General features: G+C 43.8%; 1 protein-coding gene across 2 annotated transcripts in view; it reads left to right on the top strand.

The window, feature by feature from the left end:
• Positions 1-25,500, top strand: part of VIT (vitrin) — a 123,304-nt gene that overhangs the window by 49,876 nt on the left and 47,928 nt on the right. Inside the window, exons 4-6 of one of the 2 annotated variants that reach the window (XM_022574093.2) lie at positions 6,578-6,734; positions 13,752-13,885; positions 18,536-18,613. In XM_022574093.2, coding sequence (XP_022429801.1) covers positions 6,578-6,734; positions 13,752-13,885; positions 18,536-18,613 — 369 coding nt within the window. The remainder of the gene's footprint in view (positions 1-6,577; positions 6,735-13,751; positions 13,886-18,535; positions 18,614-25,500) is intronic. The other variant, XM_022574095.2, reaches the window with a different exon arrangement.

Genomic DNA, 25,500 nt, shown 5'->3' with positions numbered 1-25,500 from the left:
GACTTAATGGATATTTATAAGACATTCCATCCAAAAACTACAGAATACACTTTCTTCTCAAGTGCTCATGGAACATTCTCCAGGATAGATCATATCTTGGGTCACAAATCAAGCCTTGGTAAATTTAAGAACATTGAAATTGTATCAATTATCTTTTCCAACCACAATGCTATGAGACTAGATATCAATTACAGGAAAAAATCTGTAGGAAATACAAACAGATGGAGTCTAAACAATACACTACTAAATAACCAAGGATCACTGAAGAAATCAAAGAGGCAATTTAAAAATACCTAGAAACAAATGACAATGAAAACACAATGACCCAAAACCTATGAGATGCAGCAAAAGCAGTTCTAAGAGGGAATTTTATAGCAATACAATCCTACCTCAAGAAACAAGAAACATCTCAAATAAACAACCTAACCTTACACCTAAAGCAATTAGAGAAAGAAGAACAAAAAGACCCCAAAGTTAGCAGAAGCAAAGAAATCATAAAGATCAGATCAGAAATAAATGAAAAGAAGGAAACAATAGCAAAGATCAATAAAACTAAAATGTGGTTGTTTGAGAAGATAAACAAAATTGATAAACCATTAGCTAGACTCATCAAGAAAAAAAGGGAGAAGACTCAAATCAATAGAATTAGAAATGAAAAAGGAGAAGTAACAACTGACACTGCAGAGATACAAAGACTCATGAGAGATTACTACAAGCAACTTTATGCCAATAAGATGGACAACCTGGAAGAAATGGACAAATTCTTAGAAAAGCACAACCTTCCAAGACTGAACCAAGAAGAAATAGAAAATATAAACAGACCAATCACAAGCACTGAAATTGAGACTGTGATTAAAAATCTTCCAACAAACAAAAGCCCAGGACCAGATGGCTTCACAGGCGAATACTATCAAACATTTAGAGAGGATCTAATACCTATCCTTCTCAAACTCTTCCAAGATATAGCAGAGGGAGGAACACTCCAAAACTCATTCTACGAAGCCACCATCACCCTGATACCAAAGCCAAAGAAAGATGTCACAAAGAAGAAAACTGCAGGCCCATATCACTGATGAACACAGATGCAAAAATCCTCAACAAAATACTAGCAAACAGAATCCAATAGCACATTAAAGGGATCATACACCATGATCAAGTGGGGTTTATCTCAGGAATGCAAGGATTCTTCAATATACACAAATCAATCAATGTGATAAACCATAGTAACAAACAGAAGGAGAAAAACCATATGATCATCTCAATAGATGCAGAAAAAGCTTTTGACAAAATTCAACACCGATTTATGATAAAAACCCTCCAGAAAGTAGGCAGACAGGGAACCTACCTCAATATAATAAATGCCATATATGACAAACCCATAGCCAACATCATTCTCAATGGTGAATAACTGAAACCATTGCCTCCAAGATCAGGAACAAGACAAGGTTGCCCACTCTCACCACTATTACTGAACATAGTTTTGGAAATTTTAGCCACAGCAATCAGAAGAAAAAGAGATAAAAGGAATCCAAATCAGAAAAGAAGAAGTAAAGCTGTCACTGTTTGCAGATGACATGATACTATACATAGAGAATCCTAAAGATGCTACCAGAAAACTACTAGAGCTAATCAATGAATTTGGTAAAGTAGCAGGATACAAAATTAATGCACAGAAATCTCTTGCATTCCTATACACTAATGATGAAAAATCTGAAAGAGAAATTAAGGAAACACTCACATTTACCATTGCAGCAAAAAGGGTAAAATACCTAGGAATAAACCTACCTAAGGAGACAAAAGACCTGTATGCAGAAAACTATAAGACACTGATGAAAGAAACTAAAGATGATACAAACAGATGGAGAGATATACCATGTTCTTGGATTGGAAGAATCAACATTGTGAAAATGACTCTACTACCCAAAGCAATCTACAGATTCAGTGTAATCTCTATCAAACTACCAATGGCATTTTTCATAGAACTAGAACAAAAAATTTCACAACTTGTATGGAGACACCAAAGACCCCAAATAGCCAAAGCAATCTTGAGAAAGAAAAACGGAGCTGGAGGAATCAGGCTCCCAGACTTCAGACACTACTACAAAGCTACAGTAATCAAGACAGTATGGTGCTGGCACAAAAACAGAAATATGGATCAATGGAACAGGATAGAAAGCCCAGAGATAAACTTACGCACATATAGTCAACTTACCTTTGATAAAGGAGGCAAGAATATACAATGGAGAAAAGAAAGCCTCTTCAATAAGTGGTGCTGAGCAAACTGGACAGCTACATGTAAAAGAATGAAATTAGAACACTCCCTACCACCATACATAAAAATAAACTCAAAGTGGATTAAAGACCTAAATGTAAGGCCAGACACTGTAAAACTCTTAGAGGAAAACATAGGCAGAATACTCTGTGACATAAATCACAGCAAGATCCTTTTTGACCCACCTCCTAGAGAAATGGAAATAAAAACAAAAATAAACAAATGGGACCTAATGAAACTTAAAAGCTTTTGCACAGCAAAGGAAACCATAAACAAGACAAAAAGACAACCCTCAGACTGGGAGAAAATATTTTCAAATGAATGAAGTGACAAAGATTAATCTCCAAAATATACAAGCAACACATGCAGCTCAATATCAAAAAAACAAACAACCCAATCCAAAAATGGGCAGAAGACCTAAATAGACATTTCTCCAAAGAAGATATACAGACTGCCAACGAACACATGAAAGGATGCTCAACATCACTAATCATCAGAGAAATGCAAATCAAAACTACAGTGAGGTATCACCTCACACCAGTCAGAATGGCCATCATCAAAAAATCTACAAACAATAAATGCTGGAGAGGGTGTGGAGAAAAGGAAACCCTCTTGCACTGTTGGTGGGAATGTAAATTGATACAGCCACTATGGAGAACAGTTTGGAGGGTTCCTTAAAAAACTGAAAATAGAACTACCATACTACCCAGCAATCCCACTACTGGGCATATACCCTGAGAAAACCATAGTTCAAAAAGAGTCATGTACCACAATGTTCACTGCAGCTCTATTTACAATAGCCAGGACATGGAAGCAACCTAAGTGTCCACCGACACATGAATGGATGAAGATGTGGCATATATATACAAGGGAATATTACTCAGCCATAAAAAGAAATGAAATTGAGTTATTTGTAGTGAGGTGGATGGACCTAGAGTCTGTCATACAGAGTGAAGTAAGTCAGAAAGAGAAAAACAAATACCGTATGCTAACACATATATATGGCATCAAAAAAAATAAAAGTTCTGAAGAACCTAATTGCAGAAGAGGAGTAAAGGCGCAGATGTAGAGAATGGACTTGAGGACACAGGGAGGGGGAGGGGAAGCTGGGATGAAGTGAGGGAGTGGCATGTAGATATATACACTACCAAATGTAAAAAAGCTAATGGGAAGCAGCCACATAGCACAGGGAGATCAGCTCGGTGCTTTGTGACCACCTAGAGGGGTGGGATAGGGAGGGTGGGAGGGAGATGCAAGAGGGAGGAGATATGGGGATGTATGTATATGTATAGCTGATTCATTTGTTATAAAGCAGAAACTAACACACCATTGTAAAACAATTATACGCCAATAAAGATGTTGAAAAAAAAGAAAATGAACCTATACGACAGAAGAGAGAGAGAAAAGGAAGACCTAAGCCGTAAGGTGGAATAGTTCAAATGTATTCAGAGGAAATACAAAGATAAATCATATCATTTCGGCTTTAAGTGGATGGATGGAAGATTCCTGGAAGGTTATAAGAAAACAGACTACTTCACAAATAACAGAAAATACTGTAAAAGAAGAAATCGTGGTTTCCATATACTCAGAGAAGAGCAGCCAGAAAAGATGCAGATGACTGCTTCTTGCCAGCTGGATTAAGACGTTACACTTGCCAATGATTTTGGCAATTACTCTGAAATTGTAATTAGCTCACTCTCTCCGGCTGAATTTTCTGTACAAATTGAACAAATATTTGACCTTTGGCCAACTTTGTCATTGTACCCTGTTCTTCCAAAGTGCATGAGCATATGTGCTTGATATCATTTTACAGCCCCCCACCCCGTGGGATGAGCTAATTCACCAAGTTTTCTAATCCAGCTGAGTGAAGATAAAGCAGCAGATCTTATTTAAGGGCTTGCCCAGGCCTTTGTAAAAACAAGACAAAGCAAAAAGTAAAACAAAAAACAAATTCCCCCCACAGGAAGGGGCGGGGTGTCTGGGGGGGTGGGAATTGATTAGCCGGAAGCAAAATATTCCCATGTGACACTTTTCCCCTTATTTTTTTAAACCAACTATTTCATGGAAAATTCTACCACATCTGCACCTGTCTTGCAATAAGTTCGACCACTGTATGACACTCATGCAATAAGCTTCTAGATAGAGCCCAGTTTACAACTCCAGGAGAGTTGGGTTGGCCTACCAGGAGGTCCAAACCCTCAGGGTGACAAAGTCACATCCAAATTGAATCCCAGGTCACAGAGCTCATCACTTCCTATTTCATGTAACTAAGAGCTGAGAAGGAATGCTTCCATTTTCTTTACATCTAAGGGAGGAGATGCATTCGGGAGTGGGGCAGTGATCTGTGGGAGGAGAGCTGAAAGCATTTAGTTACACCCAGTGATCCAACAACTAACTAATTTAAGGAGAGACTACACAGCCATCTTCAGTCCCACAACTGGCATTTTAGAACAATAATCCAAGACTCAAAATAGTCAATGCAGCCTTGAGTATCAGGGTTTAAAAGAATGAAAGCTAAAAAGAAAATAACTTTGGAGAGGAAGCAGCCTGTGGTGGGAAGAACGAAACCACAAAACCATTTTAAGCGCAGCGCTTCCCTCCTTAATGTGGACCACAAATTGTTTTAGCCTGTGATCACACTCAGCCCCCGGGCTCCCAGGAGAAGGACTTCCATGCTGGCCCAGCCCTGCGTGGCCAAGACTGTCTGGGAGGGGTGTTTAGGAAAAGAGCAGGAGTTCTAACTTTAGTTCTCTCTCCAGTCTGAATGAAATGCAACTCTGCTCCATTCAGATACATAAGGGTTAAAAAAAAAAAAAAAAGTGCATTTTGGATACAGCTGGAAGCTATTAACAACTCTGAGAACATCTCAGTAACCCAGTTAGAGGATGGGTGGCCTGGCAGAGATCCTGAATCCATGTTTGTGATCACAGACTCTTACCACTGGGCGGGGCTTGCTTTCTACCTCCCACCCAGTGGAGACATCCCTTCTTCAACTGTTCAGTCCCTGCTTGCATACTTCCAGCCCCTTCCTTCAAGGGCAACTTCATTTACTAGAAAGTTCTTTTTGGCAAAAAATGCCTCCGTAGAAAATCCCTCCCTTAGTTCTAGCTCAGTCCTCTGATGTCATAGCACACGACAGTCCTACTTGTGAAACAGCTATATTTGCCTCCAAATGCTCGCCTTCTTATGGCCAAACGCCCCATCTGTGCCAGGCAGCCCTCCCATCTGGTGGTTTCCAGATCCCTCCAGAGCCTTCTTACTCTTTGAATAGTGATTATGTTTCAGAGTCCCTTCTAGAGAATCTATTCCTAGCTCCCAGGCATCAATATCCTCTAGGAGACCTTTTCATTCAGGAGTTTTTGAGGGAAATTTTTTTCAGGGAAGATGCAGCCACACCCCCTTTTAGGTACTGCCACTAGAGCATCTACACTGTCTCATCCCTAAGCAAGCTTCGGGCTCCAGCAGCCTTGCCTAGTGAATACTGCTAGCCTGTCAATGCCGTCACCAAGCCGGAGAGGAGGGAGGACAGAATGAATGAGCTTCCCCTGGATGCCTAGCAGGGCAGTCTCCAGCTTTCCACTGAGTGTGGAGGCAGATGAGCAAAGATCACTCCCATCTTGACCCTGGAGCTAGGACCCAGCCTCTAGGACCGAGACAAAAGATCACTTTCATTATCTATCTTGCCTGTCCAAAAACCTTCCATGGAGTCCCACCTCCCGCACAGAACACAAGCACTCACGCCTCCTTCACCTGGCCCAGGCCTGCCCATCCCCATGCTCCCCGCAGGCTCCAGCCCGGGGCCTCTGCTGCAGCAGCCCACCTTGTCCTGGCTGGTCCCGACGCAAGGCCCATGCTCTCTCGCTTGCCCTATGCTCTCTCGCTTGCCCTTTCCGATACCTTTCTTCTTCCTGCGAGGTTTTCTGAGTTTCCTCTTTTCCTGGGCTAGCTCCAGAGCATCTGAAAAACCAGTATTCTCTAATCGTGGACTCAGGCTGACATTTCTGACCATTGGAGGCAGGTCTTTTCCCAGCGTTCTCTTCTTCAATTAATTAATGGTTCGAATAAGCACAGGAATGAGCCTCTTGTTCTTGTTCTCAGCAGGTTAAGTGCAGTGGATGGTGATTGCTCTTTTGGTCTGAGGAATGCCCTAATTACCTCTTTGCTTTCATTATATGGAGGGGATCCAGGGTCAGCCCAGGCTCTGGCTTTTAGAGATTAAGTAAATGAACAGTTATGACCTAACAGTCACCCCATATATAAGCTGATACCACAAGGCGTAATCTTGACCTCATTTTGCATTCCCAGCTGTGCCTCAGATCAACTGTGATGTGAGAGCTGGAAAGATAATCAATCCCGAGTTCATTGTGAAATGTCCAGCAGGATGCCAAGACCCCAGGTACCACGTTTATGGCACTGACGTCTATGCATCCTACTCCAGCGTGTGTGGCGCTGCGGTTCACAGGTGGGTAGCGCTGAGCTTCTTAGGCACGAGCAACCAGGGTGTGGGCAGGGATCCCCCGGTGCAGGGTTGCCTGATTAGCAAGCAAGAGCAAACAAACTTAATGGAGCATCCTGTATTTTATCTGGCAGCCCTATCCCATGGGATGACCCAGAATCTGTGCATGGTCCTGGATCTCCTTTCAGATCTCTCTGGAAAGGAGGACTGACTTCTCTTTACACCTTAATGGGTGGGGGTGGGAGGGAGAATCCTACTCTTTTGTGTTCATAATGAGGAAACCAAAGTTCTTGATGATGTAAAGCCTTTTTATTTTTACCTGTATGTGCTGAGCAAGGAGATAATAGGGACATGACTAAGGAAGGCCCAGAAGTTTAGAGAAGAAATGTCACAGCTCCAGTTGATGATCTGGAGACAAAGAGGAACAGGAAAAGTGAGAAGGAGGGTGACAGGGGGTCCTGCCTGGTCAGCTGTTGATGGGGGATCCAGGAAGGAGGGCGGGAAGCATGACGTGCTTTGGACCATGTCACTGCCTAAATGAGGAAAGGCAATAGCGACCTTCACAGAATCCTCACACCTCTTTTGTTTAGGCTTGGAGCCAAAACCCAGGGAAATGCATGTTTACTTAATATCTTTCATAATGGGTATGTGTGAAGCACTCCACCTGTGTTATCTAATTCGGCCCTCACCATTCCCCTGTGCGGTATCTACCACCGTTGTCAACCTCTTAAAGGTGAAGAGAGGTTGAATAGCCTTTCTAAAGCCATACCGTTAAAAAGTATCCGAGTGGGGATTGGAACCCAAGTCCAGCCCCCCACTTCTATTCACCAGCCAGCACTACTTTGAGATGTGGCTCAAAGTCAGTGGTTGGCTGCTGGATACTGATGAAGTTTCTCAATTATTCAGGCTTCCAGTATCTTTTTCCTTTTCTTTACTTGCACGCCAGTCACTTGATTGTTCAGTTGTATCTCCACCAGAGAGAGGGGAGACATAAAATTCATTCCTTTTCAAGGTGTCTAGTCAGCAGCCTCTCTGAAATTTGGGGAAGAAGTAAAAAAAAAAAAAAAATCTATGCCTAAAATAAGATTTAAGACTTACTGATAGACTTTGTCAGTCATACTCTTTTCCCCATCAGCCAAAGAGATGAAGAGCTACCTGGTTTTTCAATGGGAGTGGGAATACAAAAGCTCTACTGAGGATATATAGAGGAATATTAAAGAACAAAACACCAAATGCTGTTCCTTAACTCCAAACTGTGGAATAAAAATATTTTGTTTTCACTTTGAAATCAATTTTGTGCACCAACTCGATACACGGATCTACACGTGAACATGTGCATGCCTCCACACAATCACTTGTACACATATGCATGTCTCCCACATGTGCTAGAACACACGTGCGTGCTCACACACACCCTGACACACACATGTGCATGCCAATACAGCTCCGCCAACACCATTAGCACACTCCAGTCTGTGTCCGTGTAGACACTGACATATGTTACAGAGGCCGAGCCCGTATTAAGGCTGCCTGTATTTTTCCAACTGTGGTCCAAGATGGTTGGCACTTGCTTCGTCTGGCATTTGCTGGCTCTCTCTTGCCTTTCCTTGGTCCCCTGAGGTACAGAGCCACACAAGTTAATGTGAGCTCACCAAGATGTCATCATAATGACAGTAACCCCTTACACTGAGATCCTCTCCTTCTAGCATCATCTCAGCCCTATGAGGCTGCTGTTAGCATCCCCAGTTGTTAGAAGAGGAAGGGAGGCATAGGGAAGTTAATTAAGTTGCTAGTTAGTTGCACATCCAGGACTAGAACTTGTGTCCCCTGACTTCCAGCCCTGAGCCCAGGTGATACATTTACATAAGAACCGAGAGGACGTGAAGACGTGATGGGGTTGTAGCACTTTGGGGTGGTCAGAGTTGGGAAAGGATTTTAGGATGAACGGACACACCTCTAGAGAGAAAATAAGAAGGGCACTGACAAGGACCAGGACTCAGCAATCCCAGCATTTGGGTTGGAGCATAGGAACTACCTGGCAAGAATATAGATGAGGGTAGAGGGACAGAGGAGAAGAGTTTGTTTCAAGAAGCAACATTTGCTGCTGGAGCAACGGAATGCTTTGTACCTTCCTGGACCAGCGACTGATACTGTAGGAAACTGGAAAGAAGGAATCGCTATCCATGAGGAGGATGTATAGAGGTCTTAAGGGAAAACAGATAGAAATTTTGGATAATACCAGTTCCGTTTTTTACAAACAGAAGGAGTCTGTTTTTAGAAGGCAGGTTTGGGGTTTTTTTGTTTTGTTTTTTGCGGTACGCGGGCCTTTCACTGTTGTGGCCTCTCCCGCTGCGGAGCACAGGCTCTGGACGCGCAGGCTCAGCGGCCATGGCTCACGGGCCCAGCCGCTCCGCAGCATGTGGGATCTTCCCGGACCAGGGCACGAACCCGTGTCCCCAGCATTGGCAGGCAGACTCCCAACCACTGCGCCACCAGGGAAGCCCAGAAGGCAGGATTTAAGACAGAGAATAGAGTAGAAAATGTGTGAAGGACCTCCCATCACTGTCCTGCCAGAGTCCCCTGCAGTCGGAACTGGGAAACTGGAGAGAGCACACTTTGGTTTAGAAATTCAGATTTAGCTTAAAGGATTTAAATTTCATACAAACTATGACAATCAGATCCCTCATTATGAGTGATCCCCTTGATTCTTTCAAACCAAAGGGATAATGAACATATTTGAGGCATCATATTTTGGCTCAGTCTTATCCTGAACTAATTTCTGTGTTTAAAGTGGGACCAAGGCCTGGAGAGAGGGGAGAGTTCTCTGAGCTGGGACAACGAAGAGGCCATCTCCATGCAGAGCATGGATTTCTGACCAGACACCCACCTTGAGAATGGCAGCCATTCAAAACCTGGCCTCGCTGTGGGCAGTCCCTTTTCTCCGAGCCATGAAGCTGACCCTCAGATTATCCCAGTGCCCTGGTGCCAGGGTCAGGGAGGAGGTGAACCTCAAAGCCATGTTCAGCATCATGCAGGGTGTCTGAGGAATGCAAAGGAGTAGAACTGGTTTTGTTCTTTGAGAGAATATATATGAAGTGCCTCCACCTCAATGAGGGTACACATGAGGTCGCATTTATATAAATTCTCCAAACTACCATGGCTCTGAGTCCCCATCTGCTTCATGAGTACAACCACAGCCTTTCAGGCTCTCTCCCTCCTCTGGTATCTCCTGTGGTGAACAAGCGTCCGGTGCATTCCTCCCCTGGGATTTCTGTCGCCTCCAGGAGTTGACAGACCACTGACTGCCCCAGGATCTGCCCTCCTCTAGGACAATGTCAGGGAACGTGCACGGCCTCCAGTGAAGTCCACTCACAAGATAGGGCATCACTCTCTTCCACAACAGGAACATCTCATGAGAAGACAAGAGTTCTGTTTCCGTGCCTTTCCCAAAGTCTGGGTTTGGGGTCTTATATAACTGTCACAAGGGATCTCAGCCTACCTGTCCAGCCTGAGAACCCCCGGGCCCACCCCATTCCCTTTAAACAGCCTGAGCAAAGGGAAGCTCAGCCCCTCTTTCCACTCTGAGTGGCAGCTACAGCGCTTCTGACTTTTAAACAAGAATGAGTGCATGAACATTTCCTCAATACAATGGAATATAAATCCAGGGGCAGAATAATTTCTCCAGGGGGGGAATAAAAAGATAAGAGCTATTTCTGTTTCCCCCACTTGTCAGTTAGGGACCATGGGATAATCGGGGTAATTTTTTAAAAACTAATCTGAATTTTCAGCCTATGCCAGTGGTGTGGTGGTAAAGGTTCACCAACCAGCCCTCCTAAATGGAGGGCCGGGGGGTACTGATTTACCAACATCTGTGGTATAAATACTCCCACCGTGGCTGATTTCAAAGTACCATAGTGAAATGAACCGGCACAATCCAGCAGCCTAATAACTAGCTTTCCCAAGCCAGCATGAGTGGTGTCCGCACCCTGACAGGCCTTCTAATGCAGAAGCAAAAACACTGTCTTCCCATAAGAAAATTTCTAATCTAGTCGGGAGTCAAAGTTAACTCAAGGAATTTTTAGGAAATAGCACAAGACCAAATAAAATCAGAGTCTCCATGGAAAGACAAGATTCGAAGGCATTGTTAGGAAGGGGCATAGCAAAGTCATGGAGAAGGAGGTGTTGGAGAGAAGGCACAGGTTCTCCAGAGCAAAAAGCAGCATGAACAGAGCCACAGGAGTGGGAATCAAGTGGGCCGTCAGGAGAGAAGAGGCCGGCCTGGCTGCAGCTGGGAGAAGTGAGGGGCCCCGACTGAGAGCTGCCTGAAGAAGGGCAGGCAGGGTTGCAAAGACATGATGGAGGGATGAGGACTTGGTGTTGGGAGATGCCCATGGCTTTTGAGGCAACTGTGACCAAGTGGGGCAAACGCAGGATTCCAGGTCATTTAGACCTGGGTTCAAATCCCTACCTTGCAATTTAGAAGTTACAAAATCTGGAGGGAGTCCCTCGACCTGTCTAAGCCTGTCTCTGTGAAGTGGGAAGAACAGCATTCCCACTGCTCCACAGCCAGTAGGTTTGCTAGGAGAACTCAGTGAGATCCATTAGTGCGGATGATTCTAAAGCAATTAAGGGCTTTACATGTCAAGTATTATTATCACTTTCTTTCCAAGTTGTTGGGAAGTTGAGTGTTGAAAGTTGTTGACTCACCATGAGGGTGGGAGGGCAGGAAATGGCAACGCTCATTCCTGTAGGGAAGGAAGGGTGTTGATGGGAACAAATCTAAGGACATTTTTAGCTCCCCTGTGCTGTAAATTACAGATACCCAAGGGAGCCATGTTAGGCTCTGGGACAAGGAATTGACATACTGGAGCCCCGGCTTCAATGGAGGCAAAGAGGTAGATATGTCAGTTACTATCACATCAGGATCTAAAACCTTCAAAATCCAAGAAATTAAAGAAACAATTACCAGCCTTTGGGGACTCTTTTAAATAAGTTTAATTTAGCTACACAACTTCGTTCCCTAGCCCAAAATAAAAGGAATAATTTGCTTTTAATAATGTACCACCTTTTGAAGTAGTTGGAGTCGTTCTGTGATGTCACAAAACCAAATTGGAAATTGTCAGGGAACAGGTTTTACTTCAGGGAGAACTAGTAGGAATTAAGCAACCAAAGAAAAGAAATTTGAGGCATGGTCATGTCCTGTAATACGAAAGAGAAGGACATCGAACATGGGAAGACAGATGCCAGGCCACGTGATGGGAGCATCGTTCTTGGGGGTTAGGCTGCAGGTCAAGGTGAAGGTTTTCTTACTCTCCCTGCTTTCCTATCTCTAAATAAAGATGGTGGCTGAATATCTCTGATGAACATAGATGCAAAAATACTCAACAAAATACTAGCAAACCAAATCCAACAACACATTAAAAGGATCATCCACCATGATCAAGTGGGATTTATCCCAGGGATGCAAGAATTCTTCAATATCTGTAAATCAATCAGTGTGATACACCGCATTAACATACTGAAGAATAAAACCATATGATCATCTCAATAGATGCATAAAAAGGTTTTGACAAAATTCAGCACCCATTTATGATAAAAATTCTCCAGAAAGTGGGCAGAGAGGGAACTTACCTCAACATAATAAAAGCCATATATGACAAACCCACAGCTAATATCATTCTCAATGGTGAAAAGCTGAAGGCATTCCCTCTAAGATCAGGAACAAGACAAGGATGTTCACTCTCACCAGTTTTATTCAACATAGTTTTGGAAGTTTTAGCCACAGCAATCAGAGAAGAAAAAGAAATGAAAGGAATCCAAGTTGGAAAGGAAGAAGTAAAACTGTCACTGTTTGCAGATAACATGATACTATACATAGAAAATCCTAAAGATGCTACCAGAAAACTACTAGAGCTCGTCAATGAATTTGGTAAAACTGCAGGATACAAAATTAATACACAGAAATCTCTTGCTTTCCTATACACTAATCAGGAAAGATCAGAAAGAGAAATTAAGGAAACAATCCCATTTACCATGGCATCAAAAAGAATACCTAGGAATAAACCTACCTAAGGAGGCAAAAGGCCTGTACTCTGAAAACTATAAGACACTGATGAAAGAAATCGAAAATGACACGAATAGATGGGAAAATATACCATGTTCTTGGATTGGAAGAATCAATATTGTCAAAATGACTAGACCACCAAGACAATCTACAGATTCAATGCAATCCCTATCAAATTACCAATGGCATTTTCCACAGAACTAGAACAAAATTTTTTTAAATTTGTATGGAAACACCAAAGACCCCCAATAGCCAAAGCAATCTTGAGAAAGAGAATGTTCATTGCAGCACTATTTACAATAGCCAAGACATGGAAGCAACCTAAATGTCCATCAACAGAGGGGTGGATAAAGAAGATGTGGTACACGTATACAGTGGAATATTACTCAGCCATAAAAAAAGAATGAAATAATGCCATTTGCAGCAACATGGATGGACCTAGAGATTATCATACTAAGTGAAGTAAGTCAGACAAAGACAAATATCATATGATATCACCCATATGTGGAATCTAATTTTTTTAAATGATATAAATGAACTTATTTATAAAACAGAAACAGACTCACAGACTTTGAAAGCAAACTTATGGTTACCAAAGAGGAGAGGGATAAATCAAGAGATTGGGATTAACATATACACACTACTATATATAAATTAGATAACCAACAAGCACCCACTGTATAGCACAGGGAACTCTACTCAATATTCTGTAATAACCCATATAGGGAAAGAATCTGAAAAAGAATGAATATATGTATATGTGTAACTGAATCACTATGCTGTACACCTGAAACTAACACAACACTGTAAATAAACTATACTCCAATAAATTTTTTTAAATGTATAACATGTAGAACAAGAAAAAAAATAAAGATGGTGGCTGGTTTCAAAGTCTGTTATATGCCAAACAGTATTTTTCTGTCCTTTCTTCAAAAAAAAATTTTTTTTTCTCTTCACAGTGGTGTGCTCGATAATTCAGGAGGGAAAATACTTGTTCGGAAAGTTGCTGGACAGTCTGGCTATAAAGGGAGTTACTCCAATGGTGTCCAGTCGTTATCCCTTCCACGATGGAGAGAATCCTTTGTCGTCTCAGGTATGCCCACACCCTGGAGAAATGCTGCCCTACAACTGGCACTTCGGTTAAGTTACCTCACGGGATGAAATGGGCTCTTTTCAGTGTGCCATTAGTTTTAGTTTATGGCCCACCTCATTTCATAAAAATCTGAAGCATTAGTTCTTCTGATAGTTAAGATCATGAAACAATGAATTATAATTTCAGTGATAAATCACTACAAAGTCTGGAAATATTAAAAGGCTCCAATTACTCATTTTAAACACACAGCAGCTATCAGTAAGTCCAATCAAACTTTTAGTTAAGTGAATTATGTTTAATAACTGGATTTTTGAACTACTCCTTTAGTTATGCCAAATGTGCCTCATATCTGGAAGCTTATTCCTTGAGAATTCTGGTAAATGGATAGATAGGGACAGGTTTTTAGAACACTGAGCTACAATTTTATTTGAGATTTCTTTTTTTTAATTAATTGTTTCACTGTTTAGTCCATTCTCACTATCTGGCTCCACAGGATTTTATAGATAATCATTTTCACTCTTTTTTTTTTTTCCCTCTTCCAAAGAGGTAATATCAATGAACTCATAGCTGTGTTATCTCACAGTAAAAAGATAACCAAGGTCTTTGTACTATCATCATGACCTGCCTGCTCCCCTCTTTTTATTTTTGTGAATTTCCCCAACCTAACTTTTTATTTTGAAAACTTTTAAATTTACAGAAAAATTTTAAAAATAGTACAATGAATACCATATTCTCTTCACCCAGATTCACCAATTGTTAATATTTTGCTATACTTGCTTTATCTATCTATCTATTTATATTTCATTTGAACTGTGTGAAAATAAGCTGTGGGCATGATGACACTTTATCCCTTAATACTTCAGCACACGTATGGTAAGAGCTAAAACATTTTCCTAAATAACCACAGTACCACATCTAAAAAATTAACACTGATACAATAATTTAATAAATATTAAGAAATAAGAAATAATAAGAAAAAGTTCTTATTCAGTTGTATCCAACTATCCCCCAAATATTCTTCACAGTAATTTCTTGTTTTTTGGGGGGGTGGGGAATCTACAATCCAATCAAAAATCATCCATTGTATTTAGTTGTCATGTCCATTTTAGGCTCCTTTAATCTAGAACTGTCTACCACCACACTTCCTTTTTTGTTCATAAGTAGTGATGACATTTTTGAAGTCCCAGCCAGTCATCTAGTACTATGTCCACAGTCTGGACCACAAACAGGTCCAGCTATTTCCTCCTGGTTGGATTCAGGTTAAATATTTTGTCAAGGATACTACATAGGTGGTATCATAGCATATCCATTGTGTAGTATCACAACTGGCCATATCAGGAGACACAATAGCATTTTGTCCGTTTGTTGCTGATGCTAAATTTGATTACTTGGATACTTTACCCTATCTCTTCATGGTAAAGATACTTTGTAATTAATAGCAACCTGTAGGGTGATACTTCAAAACAGCATGAATATCTTGTTCCCTCCAAAATTTAACCCAATGATTTTAACATCTATTGATGATCCTTGCTGTAGCAAGAATTACATCAGAAATTGCAAAATTATACTTGTTCTAATTCTGTCATTTCTTCCACACATATTAGCTAGTGTTATTACACAAGGAAGAGGACTTTCCCGCCTCTCTCCACAACTATTTTTTCAAGTACAACTATGGACTCACAGATTGTTTTTTTAAAGTACAATGTGTTATAGTCTATTATCATCATTATTCTTTCTGTTGCTCAAAATTTCCAGGTTTGGCCAGTGGGAGCCCTTCCAGCTTTTGACATGCCTCATTAGCATTTGAGCACAACACAACATTCTATCCTCACCTTATACTTACCCTACACTGGACCTTGAATCTCCCATATTCTCCAAAGAGGCACTGCAGGATTTTTAACTACATTCTAGCAAACCTTTCTGGCATCCCCACAAAATCAGGAGCCATGTGACTCTCCTGAGAAAGAACTACCTACAGAAGACCAACTAAAGCAAGGAAAAGAGAAATGTCTCATAAAATATCAGGCCTTCCAATCTGGGTGGGTTTTTTGCACCTTTAGACACCCCATGTCCCAACCTCTACTATCCATTGATCAGAGTTTTAATAGGACTGCTATCAGACCTTTTAAGATTCTTCTCTATTTAAGCAATCCCTATTTCCTCTTATCTGCGGAATTCTGCACACCTAGGATTCAAATTACACTGGTTTCTATGTCAAATAATGGGAGGTTATCAACCATAGTACCGCGAGCTTTGCCCTGTAACAAAACATTCAGAACTGGGGCCATATAAGAATGCTAAGGTCTAGAATACAAATTTGCCAATCATAGACGTATAATCTCCACATTGGTGTTTACCAAGTAGCTCCTGGCGAAATAAGAGGGTTTCAATCTTTGTTGCCTAGCCTGCAATCCAAGAATCCCAGCAGAGGTTTACAAGGAAAATTAATTCCATGAGAGTAGAGATGTTTTGGATTTTTTAAATGAAAATCAATCTGCTGTGATTATTCCCTATAAATCTCAACTTCCATGTCCTCTCATTCAACCTAGTGACATTTAACCAGAAACACTTTCTGCCAATGATAATAAACACATGTGCTTCTGCAATGGCTAGGGGTCTCCAATGAATGAGTTAGGAGAGTGCAATGCCGGCTACAGGTCTCAGCTGGCGGTGGACAGGGCAGGTTCTCCATTGTCCAGAGGCTTCTGGCCAACAAGGTTTGCTGGATTGTGTCAGAGTCCTTCTCTGAAGGCTCTGATGCCTCCGTGACTTTTCTCTAGGCTTTTATTTCCACTTTTCACGTGTTCCTATGCGTCTTTAATTAATTCACTTTGGTGGGCTGGGAGGGGGCAGGAGAGGGGAGGTGTGTTTTTGTTCAGCACAATCTTTCCACAGTTCAGGGATGGGAAAGGTCCAGCAAGGACCTCCTAAAGCTGCCCATTTGTCCTCTGATCCACATTGCAGAAAACTGAGCTCAGCTCCTTTTCCTTCTGAATAGAAACAGAGAGAACCATAGGATTTTACATGCGAGAAGAATAGGAAATTGAGGGAGCCGGTGTCTCTGCGGCGCTCGCTGTGGATAAAGTGAGGCCCACAGCCAAGGCGCCCTCCTTGGGTCTGAAATAACCTCACTCACTGTCCACCTGGAGCAGGGCCGGCCCAGGGCGAGGACATGCAGGTGCCCAGCCCTGCTCCCAGATGGCTTTTGTGAGATGAAGTAACTCCCATGAGCCCCAACATTTGCCTCTTCCCCACCTGGAGTGACATTTATAACTTCTTTGCATCTCTGTGGTGATACATAGTTCCAAAACTTCTTAACTGTTTTTTTTTCCTTTAGATCCCTACAGCTTTGTATGGTAAGTTGGTCCACATCATTATCCATATTTTCTGAATTAAAAAACAAAAAAAACAAAAAAACCCAGAGTCTCAGAGATTGAGGCAGTTAATGAACGGTAAAACAGAAAGGGAAACCTAGATTTTCTTGCTCCCAATCCCAAGTCCCTCCTGAGACCCTGTTATTCTGTCTGCCTCATGACTCTTGCAGTCCCTTGTGCCAGGAGGACCTTTGGTGAAATCGGGCACTAGATTGTGTTCCACCTCCCACCTCCCATTTGACACTCCTCACCTCTCCTCCCCTAGCCCATCCTATAAAAATATTCCCTCAGGTTGAGAGTTTAAAATGCTTTCATTATCAGGTGTAAATATCGAAAAACAGGTGAGACCCCTCCCAAGTTCATTTAAATTTTAACAGAGATCTAAGCACTAAGATAATTCCTCTGTTATTCTTATTGAGCATCTACTACATCCCAGACACTGCTCCAGGCCCTGGGGATTTAATAGCCACCAAGTGAGACAAATTACCTGCCTCAGGGGGCTTCTACATTCTAGTGACACTTTCCATTTCGTGTGGAATGAAACTCCTTGGTGGAATTTCAAGCCGCACTCCCTGGCGAGGAGGACTGCGGACTGCAGCCTTCTCAGGCATGTTCAGCCACACCAGGCTTGCGGCTTGCCTCCCCAGCCCTGATCGTTTTTCTTCTTTATGCCTCCGTGGTTTCCCCGATACACATTAGCATTCTTTCTCCTCGCCTGGTATCTAAACTTTCACTCCCTGGGTAGACAACAAATGGTCATTTTCAAGGCCGATCTCTATTTACCTACTTTCAAGTTTCTCTAGTGCCATGGAATTCAAATGGGTCCCACGGGGTCTGTGGAAGTGAGAGGTTGCTGTTCACGTATAGCCAGCCGATGGCCAGAGCTCTCAGCAACCAAGAAAAGAACGTGGGGAGGGTTTTTCCATTCATCTACTGACCTGATTCAACATTCAGAAAGTCCCGTGTATGAAAACTTTACTTCCAGTTCACATCTTCATGGGCAAAATAAGGGTTGCTCATGTTAATCCTGATGGAGGCTTTATTGCCTCCTTTCTAATATTAATAAAACATAGGTGATACAGGAAAACAGAATGCCACTTGACTTTCTCATTGTAATCAACAATTCAGCAGGGAAAGGGGTGTGGAGACTGACTGATTTCATTGAACTCGAGAGAAACAAATCAGCAGGAGGGAGTCAACTTAACAGAATGCAACCATCTAAAACCTCTAGCTCTAGAAATAAATCATTGTGGTTTTTTCCTTTTTTTTTTTGCAGAAGGTAAACCCCAAAAGGGTGTAACCTACCCATCATCCCTTACATATTCATCATCTAAAAGCCCAGCTGCCAAAGCAGGCAAGTGTCCACATGTGATTTCATTTAAATCTTCTGATTTTGTAAACAGGCAATATTGTGTTTTAGGAGATAGGATAAAAATTAGCAACTTAACCGGTCAAGCTCCACTGACTCCAGTAATATTTTAACAGATGCCAGGAACATGGGCACAGAAATCAATGTGCTGAAGAGTGAGGCTTTATTTTTTGCTTTGCAATTCTGCGATTATCTCTGAGTTTGTGTCATTTTCATTCAGAATGACTGTTGCACTGAATTTTACTGTATAGTTACTTTAGAAGATGACGTGACATTCTGTGTGGAAATGTTCCCTGGCAGCTGAAAGGGAAACGACTGTCTCTACTTACATATGAAATGGAGGGAAGCAAAGAGGATGATGTGGCCTATGTGATAGCAGCAAGCAGCTCATCTCAACAACCCAAGCCAAAAATACAGTCTGTGAGGTTGTGCCGACCCAGCTTCCTGTGAATCACCAAGGGGGTACAGTAAAACTCAGGCCAGGAAAATACCTTTTTCTAGGTTTCTGTGTGAAAGCAAGAGCTATACTATGCATTATTGTCTTTTCTGGGGGAAGGTATGCTTTGATTTCTCACACAAAGAGAAGCTGTGAGTTGTTTTATGGTGGGATTTAACATTACTTCCAGAAAGTTGAAGAGCTAGCTGATTTTGTTCATGTACTTAAGGTGAATATGGTTTAAGGATAGGCAATAAAAGCTAGCATTTACTGAGCTTTTGCCGTGTGCCAGGCACTGTTCCAAGAGTTTTATCTGATTATTGTATTTATTCACCCCAACAATACCATGGGTATGTACTGCTCTTAGCCCTAATTTACAGTTTGAGGAAAATGCAGCACCAGAGAAGTTTAGTAACTTGCCCTTTGCCACACAGCAAGTAAGTAGCAGAGCTTAGAATCAGATCCGGACAATCTGGCTTCAGAAACCCCTCTCTACACCATTATCCTATGTTTTCTTATGCTAATTTCAGTGTATATAAAGAATCCTGATTTGAGGTACCTTAGCATTCAAATAGGGAATGTTTTTCATTTTTCCACCCCAGTTCCTCTCCAACTGTATCTTTAACGACTTCTTAATTATTCCAGTAATCTAGACCTGTTTTTGTTTGTTTGTTTGTTTTATTGCAAGGAACCACCTGTTCTGTAACCCCGCCCACAAGCTGGCAGTGGGTGGTGGTGCCCTGTGGACCATTTCTGAGATGTCACCTGTCCTCTTCTGGTGTGGGCCGGGGAAGATGACTAGGGGACAAGGTCTCCTTGAGTGGCTGGCCAGTTGGTGGAGGGAGAGTGTCCCTGCCCTCTCTGTTGTCTCGTCCAAGCTCTCAGTGATTTCTCAGCAGGTTTTGTGTGTGGGTATCTGGAGCCGGGGGCAGTGCTCCGCTGTATCCTGGCCCCGTCTCTTTCTCTGAGTTAGGGGCCCCATCCACTGGCAGCAGCACCTTCACACAGAGTCACGGGTGTGGCTGGGATTCTCCTCTTCCCTTTTGGGGCCTGAGGAGACCTAGGATGGGATGAGGTTGGTCGCCTTTCTTGTCCCATCTCGCCTCACCTTTGGCCTCCTGAGCCCCTCCAGCAGCACCCCTCCCCCACTTCAGGAACAGACCCCATGTTCAAGGAAGCCCTCGAGCTTCAGGGACCACATGCCAAGCACTCCCTGTTTCTCCCGTGAGAGGGAGAATACTTCTCGACTCCCAAAATACACCCCCAGACTTCCTCTTTGAGCTCTGCTCCTGCAGTGCACCAGGTGAGCCTGTCAGTGCCGCAGCTCAGAAAGGCCAGCAGGAAACGAGGGCCCCCCACACCCCGCAGGCCCCGTGGTCTTGATGAGAGATTCTCTTGAAGCCCCTTCGTCTGGCTTGGGGAGGACAAAGCGTGAAGGAAGGAAGGGAATATCCTCTTACCCTGAACACTGCTCTTCCCCAGAGGTGGCCTCGGACCCTTCCCCCTCTTCTGGTCCTGTCCTTCTGCTGACGAGCCTGGGTCAGGTGGGGTTGGTGATGGTGCAGGTTCTGCTGGGACAGCCCCACCCATAGGAAGTTCAGTGGCACCTCTTCTCATGCAGAAAGGGGGACTGGGGCCCTCTGACTTTAGTCGTAGCCAGAATCTGGACAACAGGAAGAGTGCTGCACAACCTCCTGTGACTGTAGCCATCAATCAGCAAGTGCTTTCTCTGTGTCAGACACCCGTCCTACACAGTGACCCTGAGGCAGGGTGCCGGGTCACCCTCGTTCCAGATAAGGTTCAGCCCCTGCCCAAGGGCCCCCGCTCTGACCGGCCCCTACAGCACTCAAAATCTGATCGCATCCCCTCGAAGCAGGTCAAGTTGAAGGGAGAGTGGGTGGAGGGGAGAGAAGACAACTACAGCCAAATGACAACTTAGTTGATAAAATCCATTGGTTTCTACATCCTCCATAGCAGAGATCGTTTTCAAAATTTCTCTATCTGCCCCAGGCACCGTGGTCCAGCTTAGCACTGCCCACCCCAGCAGGCCTGACTCACGGACGGCCAGGAGGAGTGTGGAGGAGACGGGCGCCTTCTCACACTTGGCTGCCACGTACTTTATTTTTATTTTATTTATTTTATTTTATTTCATTTTATTTTATATTTTTTGGCCACGCTGCTCGGCTTATGGGATCTTACTTCCCCGACCAGGGATTGAACCCGGGCCCTCAGCAGTGAATACGCAGAGTCCTAACCACTGGACTGCCAGGGAATTCCCATGCTGCTACGTACATTTAAAATTAGCAAAAGCCATAGCCAGAACCTCAGGCATTGCTACTGTCATCTGTCCCCTCTACCAAAATACCTCTACCTTCGATGACACCATCACCATGTATCTCTATCAGCCTCCTATCACAGGTTTATTCATGGTTGTCGGAGTCTGAAAAATTAAGTTCATTCATTCACTCACTCATTCAATAACCATGTAGTGAGCACCTGCTCTGTGGCAGACTCTGAGCTCAGCTATAAGGATTCCAACATAAAAGGGATACTGGGGTCTCATCCAGCTTCAAGATTAGAGGAACCTCTCTTTCAAGTGACAGTCCCACCGTGGAGTGAGTTTCACCAATTCAAATAAAAAATTCCACTGAGAACCGTAAAAGGGTGGCTCCCTTTGTTGCTACTCTTCCTTCAGTGATAAAATTCCTTTAGAAATGGAAGGAAGCAGAAGAAATGAAGATGTGAGGGCCAGCAGCTGCTCAGGCCCCAGCATGCCCCTGCAAGACGCTTCCTGATCTCTCCAAGAATGTGAGTGAACAGGTAACTCGGGTTAGGACGACCCCCCAAAGCATAGCAACCCTCTTTCATGGGAAATTATCTCACTCACAAAATAGGATGCATCTTGCTTTGCCATGTGCAGATCCTGCTGAGAAAACACATTCCTGAGATTTAAACGCTGTTCCCAAGGCAGTTAGCAGCCATTAAACAGGCAGCTGGTATTTGGCTGGAGTCTCAAGCTACTCTGAGCTCAATAAAAACAGGTAAGTGTCAGTTTGTAGAAGTTCCCCCAAAGCTGAGAAGGCACATTGCCGGCACCGCGACATGAGAAGGGAAAGTAAATCTTTACTCTTGCTGAGCTAGAGTGTCAGGAAAACCCCCTCCTGACTCCCCTTGGTCATCCCTTGCCCTGGAAGAAAATCAAGCCCAAGTTTATTGTAATACGTTTGACTGTTCAGGGACCTTCTGCCCTCACTGCCAACACCCTCCAAGGCCACCCCTTCACCCTGTCTTGAGAGTAAGATTACTTCCACCAGAACTCTGGAGACCTCAGGCCACCCTCTGAGGGGAACCCCATTCAGGAATCTTGAAGTGACTCATGACTTCTACTTTGTTCCCCTTTTGTGGGAAAAAGTATGGAACTTGGCATCAAACAAATGTGGGTCCAAATCCTGGCTCTGCTACCTGCTGTCCATGTGACCTGAGACTCGTTTCTTGACCTCTTGGAGAATCTGTCCCTTGTCTTAAAAATGGGAATAGTTGGGGCTTCCCTGGTGGCGCAGTGGTTGAGAGTCCGCCTGTCGATGCAGGGGACACAGGTTCGTGCCCTGGTCTGGGAAGATCCCACATGCCGCGGAGCGGCTGGGCCCGTGAGCCATGGCCGCTGAGCCTGCGCGTCCGGAGCCTGTGCTCCGCAACGGGAGAGGCCACAACAGTGAGAGGCCCGCGTACCGCAAAAAAAAAAAAAAAAAAAAATGGGAATAGTTGGCTGACTTTCAGGATTGTGATTAATATCATATGTGAATGCTTCTGTAAAAGAGGTGCATAGTAGATGCTCAGTGAATATTAAGCTTCCTGCCCTCATGTAGAACCCTGAGGCATGTTATAAGTTCTCACGGGAAGAGCCAAATCCTTCCCTGTCGCTCTGACCCCAAGGTGTTGCTGCTAAACTGGTTTCAATTTCCTTCAGTCACCTCATATTTGACACCTACTGAAGGCCCTGTTTTCCACTGGGGGAGAGGGAGGCATATCACGACGATGTCAGCATCTGTCATTTATCGAAGGCCTACCACGTGCCAAGCACTGTACGGCCCCCTTACAGACATGATCTCTACCTGTGACAACAGCCCCCCAAGTAGGTCTGACCGTCCCCATTTTCCAGCAAAGGGAGCCAGGCTCAGGAAGCTGAAGAAAGCCTAGCGGCCAGGCTGGCGCTGGCTGTGGTTCTCAAATCAGATTTCCAAGGCCCAGCCCAGATCAGTGAATCAGAATCTCTGTGGGTAGGGCCCTGGATCACCTCCACTGTGATGCTAATGATGACCGGGTGTAGGAAGCTGGGAGGCCCTCTCGGTGCTGTTGAGAAGGTGGTTGTCTGGAGCTGTTCTTGACCTTGTCCAAAGAGTAATACGTTAAGAGTCTAAGGGAAGTTTTGAAATGTTTTCCCATGAAAGTCGTTGAAAAGAGACCAAACTCCCATGTATCTGAGGTTGTACGAAGAAACTATTCTGGTGGTTTTATTTCACATTGCTCCAAAAGAACCTGGTCCCGTGAAGAATTCACTTTGGGTCACATCAGGCATTGCGCTCAGCAAGGAACTGGAAGCATCGGGGCAGAGTAGCTTCTCTATCTCTCTCTTAAAGACAGTTATATCCTGTGAAGGAGAGCAGGCAAAAACGACTAGGTCTTGCGTGGAAGATAGTGGAAGACCAGGGACTTGGCTCTGCTGGCTGAATTTACGATGTGCTTGAAGACATCTGTGTTCTATGCAAGTAACAGAAATTGCTGCCCTCAGGATATTTAATCTGCTCTCTAGCAAAGCAATACCAGCAAAGGCAAACTGGGGGCGTTCAGAAACCTCAGAATTAGCCAATGGTGTGAGAAAAAGATAATCCAGATCCTCCATAGCCAATGAGTTTAAAGTGGCAAAAATATTGACTATTTCCAAGTAGAAGTTTTATTTTTAACTTAATTAATTGTGGTTTAATTAATACTTTGCAAGTAAAATGTACTGTCAGTTTATTTATATATTTCTCTCCAAGTTAGTAATTATAGCCTATTTCATAAAATATACAAGTGATTCTATTAAATGGCTTTTCCCTGTATGAACCTGGGCCTGCATCTCCCTAAAGAGGCATTACTGCCTGGTAGCGTTTACCAGAGGGTATAACAGAAGAGTACTTTAGAGAAATTAGAAACTTCCCTAGGACTTGTTATGAAAGCTCAATTCCTTTAGAGTAATGGAAATGTCATAAATCACACTAGTTTTGCCCAAGGATGGCGTGAAGACTGGCTGAACCCCCGAGGCCGCTGCCAGCTCTTTAGCAATCTGTCTGGCACAGTCTCCAGGTGGCTTTAAAGGCAACCAACTGTTAGCAAACATCAGGGTAAATGAGGGATCCACTTCCTGCCTTGCCGGGCTAATGCCTGCAAGAGCAGACAGGACGGCCGAACTCCAACCCAATCCCAGGGCGGTGAGTGCTGACCTGCCCTCCCAACAGGAGGTAATAGCGTCAGGGTGGGGAAATGAGCAGGTGCCAGTGCTGAGCAGTGGGTCCAAACACCCGACGCCACCTCACATTTGTCTACATGGCTGGACAGGGCTGTGGTCTGACACTGCCCAGCATGCTGTACAATGTCAAAGAGGAGGTTTGGTGGTTCCCATGAAGAGTACAGCTCCTTCTATCTCAGATGCTACCCCCACCTTGGCCTGCTGTTCTGTGACCAAAGATGCTTCATCCCTAAGCAGAGTTAAGGCTAGAGCTGGGATGCTGTCATAGGCTGAAAAACGACCCCCGAAAACATATCCATGTCCTAATCGCTGGAACCTGTGAATGTTTTCTTGTACGGCAAAAAAGGGGAGTGGGGAGGAAGGCAGGGGGGCTTTGCTGGTGTGATTAAGTTAAGGATCTTTAGATGGGGAGGTTATCCAGGATTGTCTGGGAGCAGGGTTGTGAAGGAGACTAAATGCAATCACACGTATCCTTAAAAGAGGGAGGTAGGGCTTCCCTGGTGGCGCAGTGGTTGAGAGTCCGCCTGCCAATGCAGGGGACACGGGTTCACGCCCCGGTCCGGGAAGATCCCACATGCCGCGGAGTGGCTGGGCCCGTGAGCCATGGCCGCTGAGCCTGTGCTCCGCAATGGGCCACAACAGTGAGAGGCCCGCATACCAAAAAAAAAAAAAAAAAAAAAGGGGAGGCAGAGGGAGATTTGACACACACAGAGGAGAAGGCCACATGGAGATGGAGCAGAGGGAGAATTGAAGATGCTCGCCTTGAAGACTGCAGGGGTGGGGCCACAAGCCAAGGAATGCCAGCAGCCACCAGGAAATGGAAGAGACAGGGAGCAGATTCTACCTTAGAGCCTCTGGAGGGAGCTCAATCCAGTGACACTGATTTCCAACTTTCAGCCTCCAGAACTGTGAGAGAATAAATTTCTGTTG

Source organism: Delphinapterus leucas, chromosome 13, assembly GCF_059928025.1.
Source record: "Delphinapterus leucas isolate spDelLeu-1000000601 "Yukka" chromosome 13, BTC_Dleu_Yukka2, whole genome shotgun sequence".
Taxonomy (NCBI): domain Eukaryota; kingdom Metazoa; phylum Chordata; class Mammalia; order Artiodactyla; family Monodontidae; genus Delphinapterus; species Delphinapterus leucas.
Note: the sequence above shows the minus strand (reverse complement) of the source record. Positions and strands in the feature narration are given on the sequence as shown.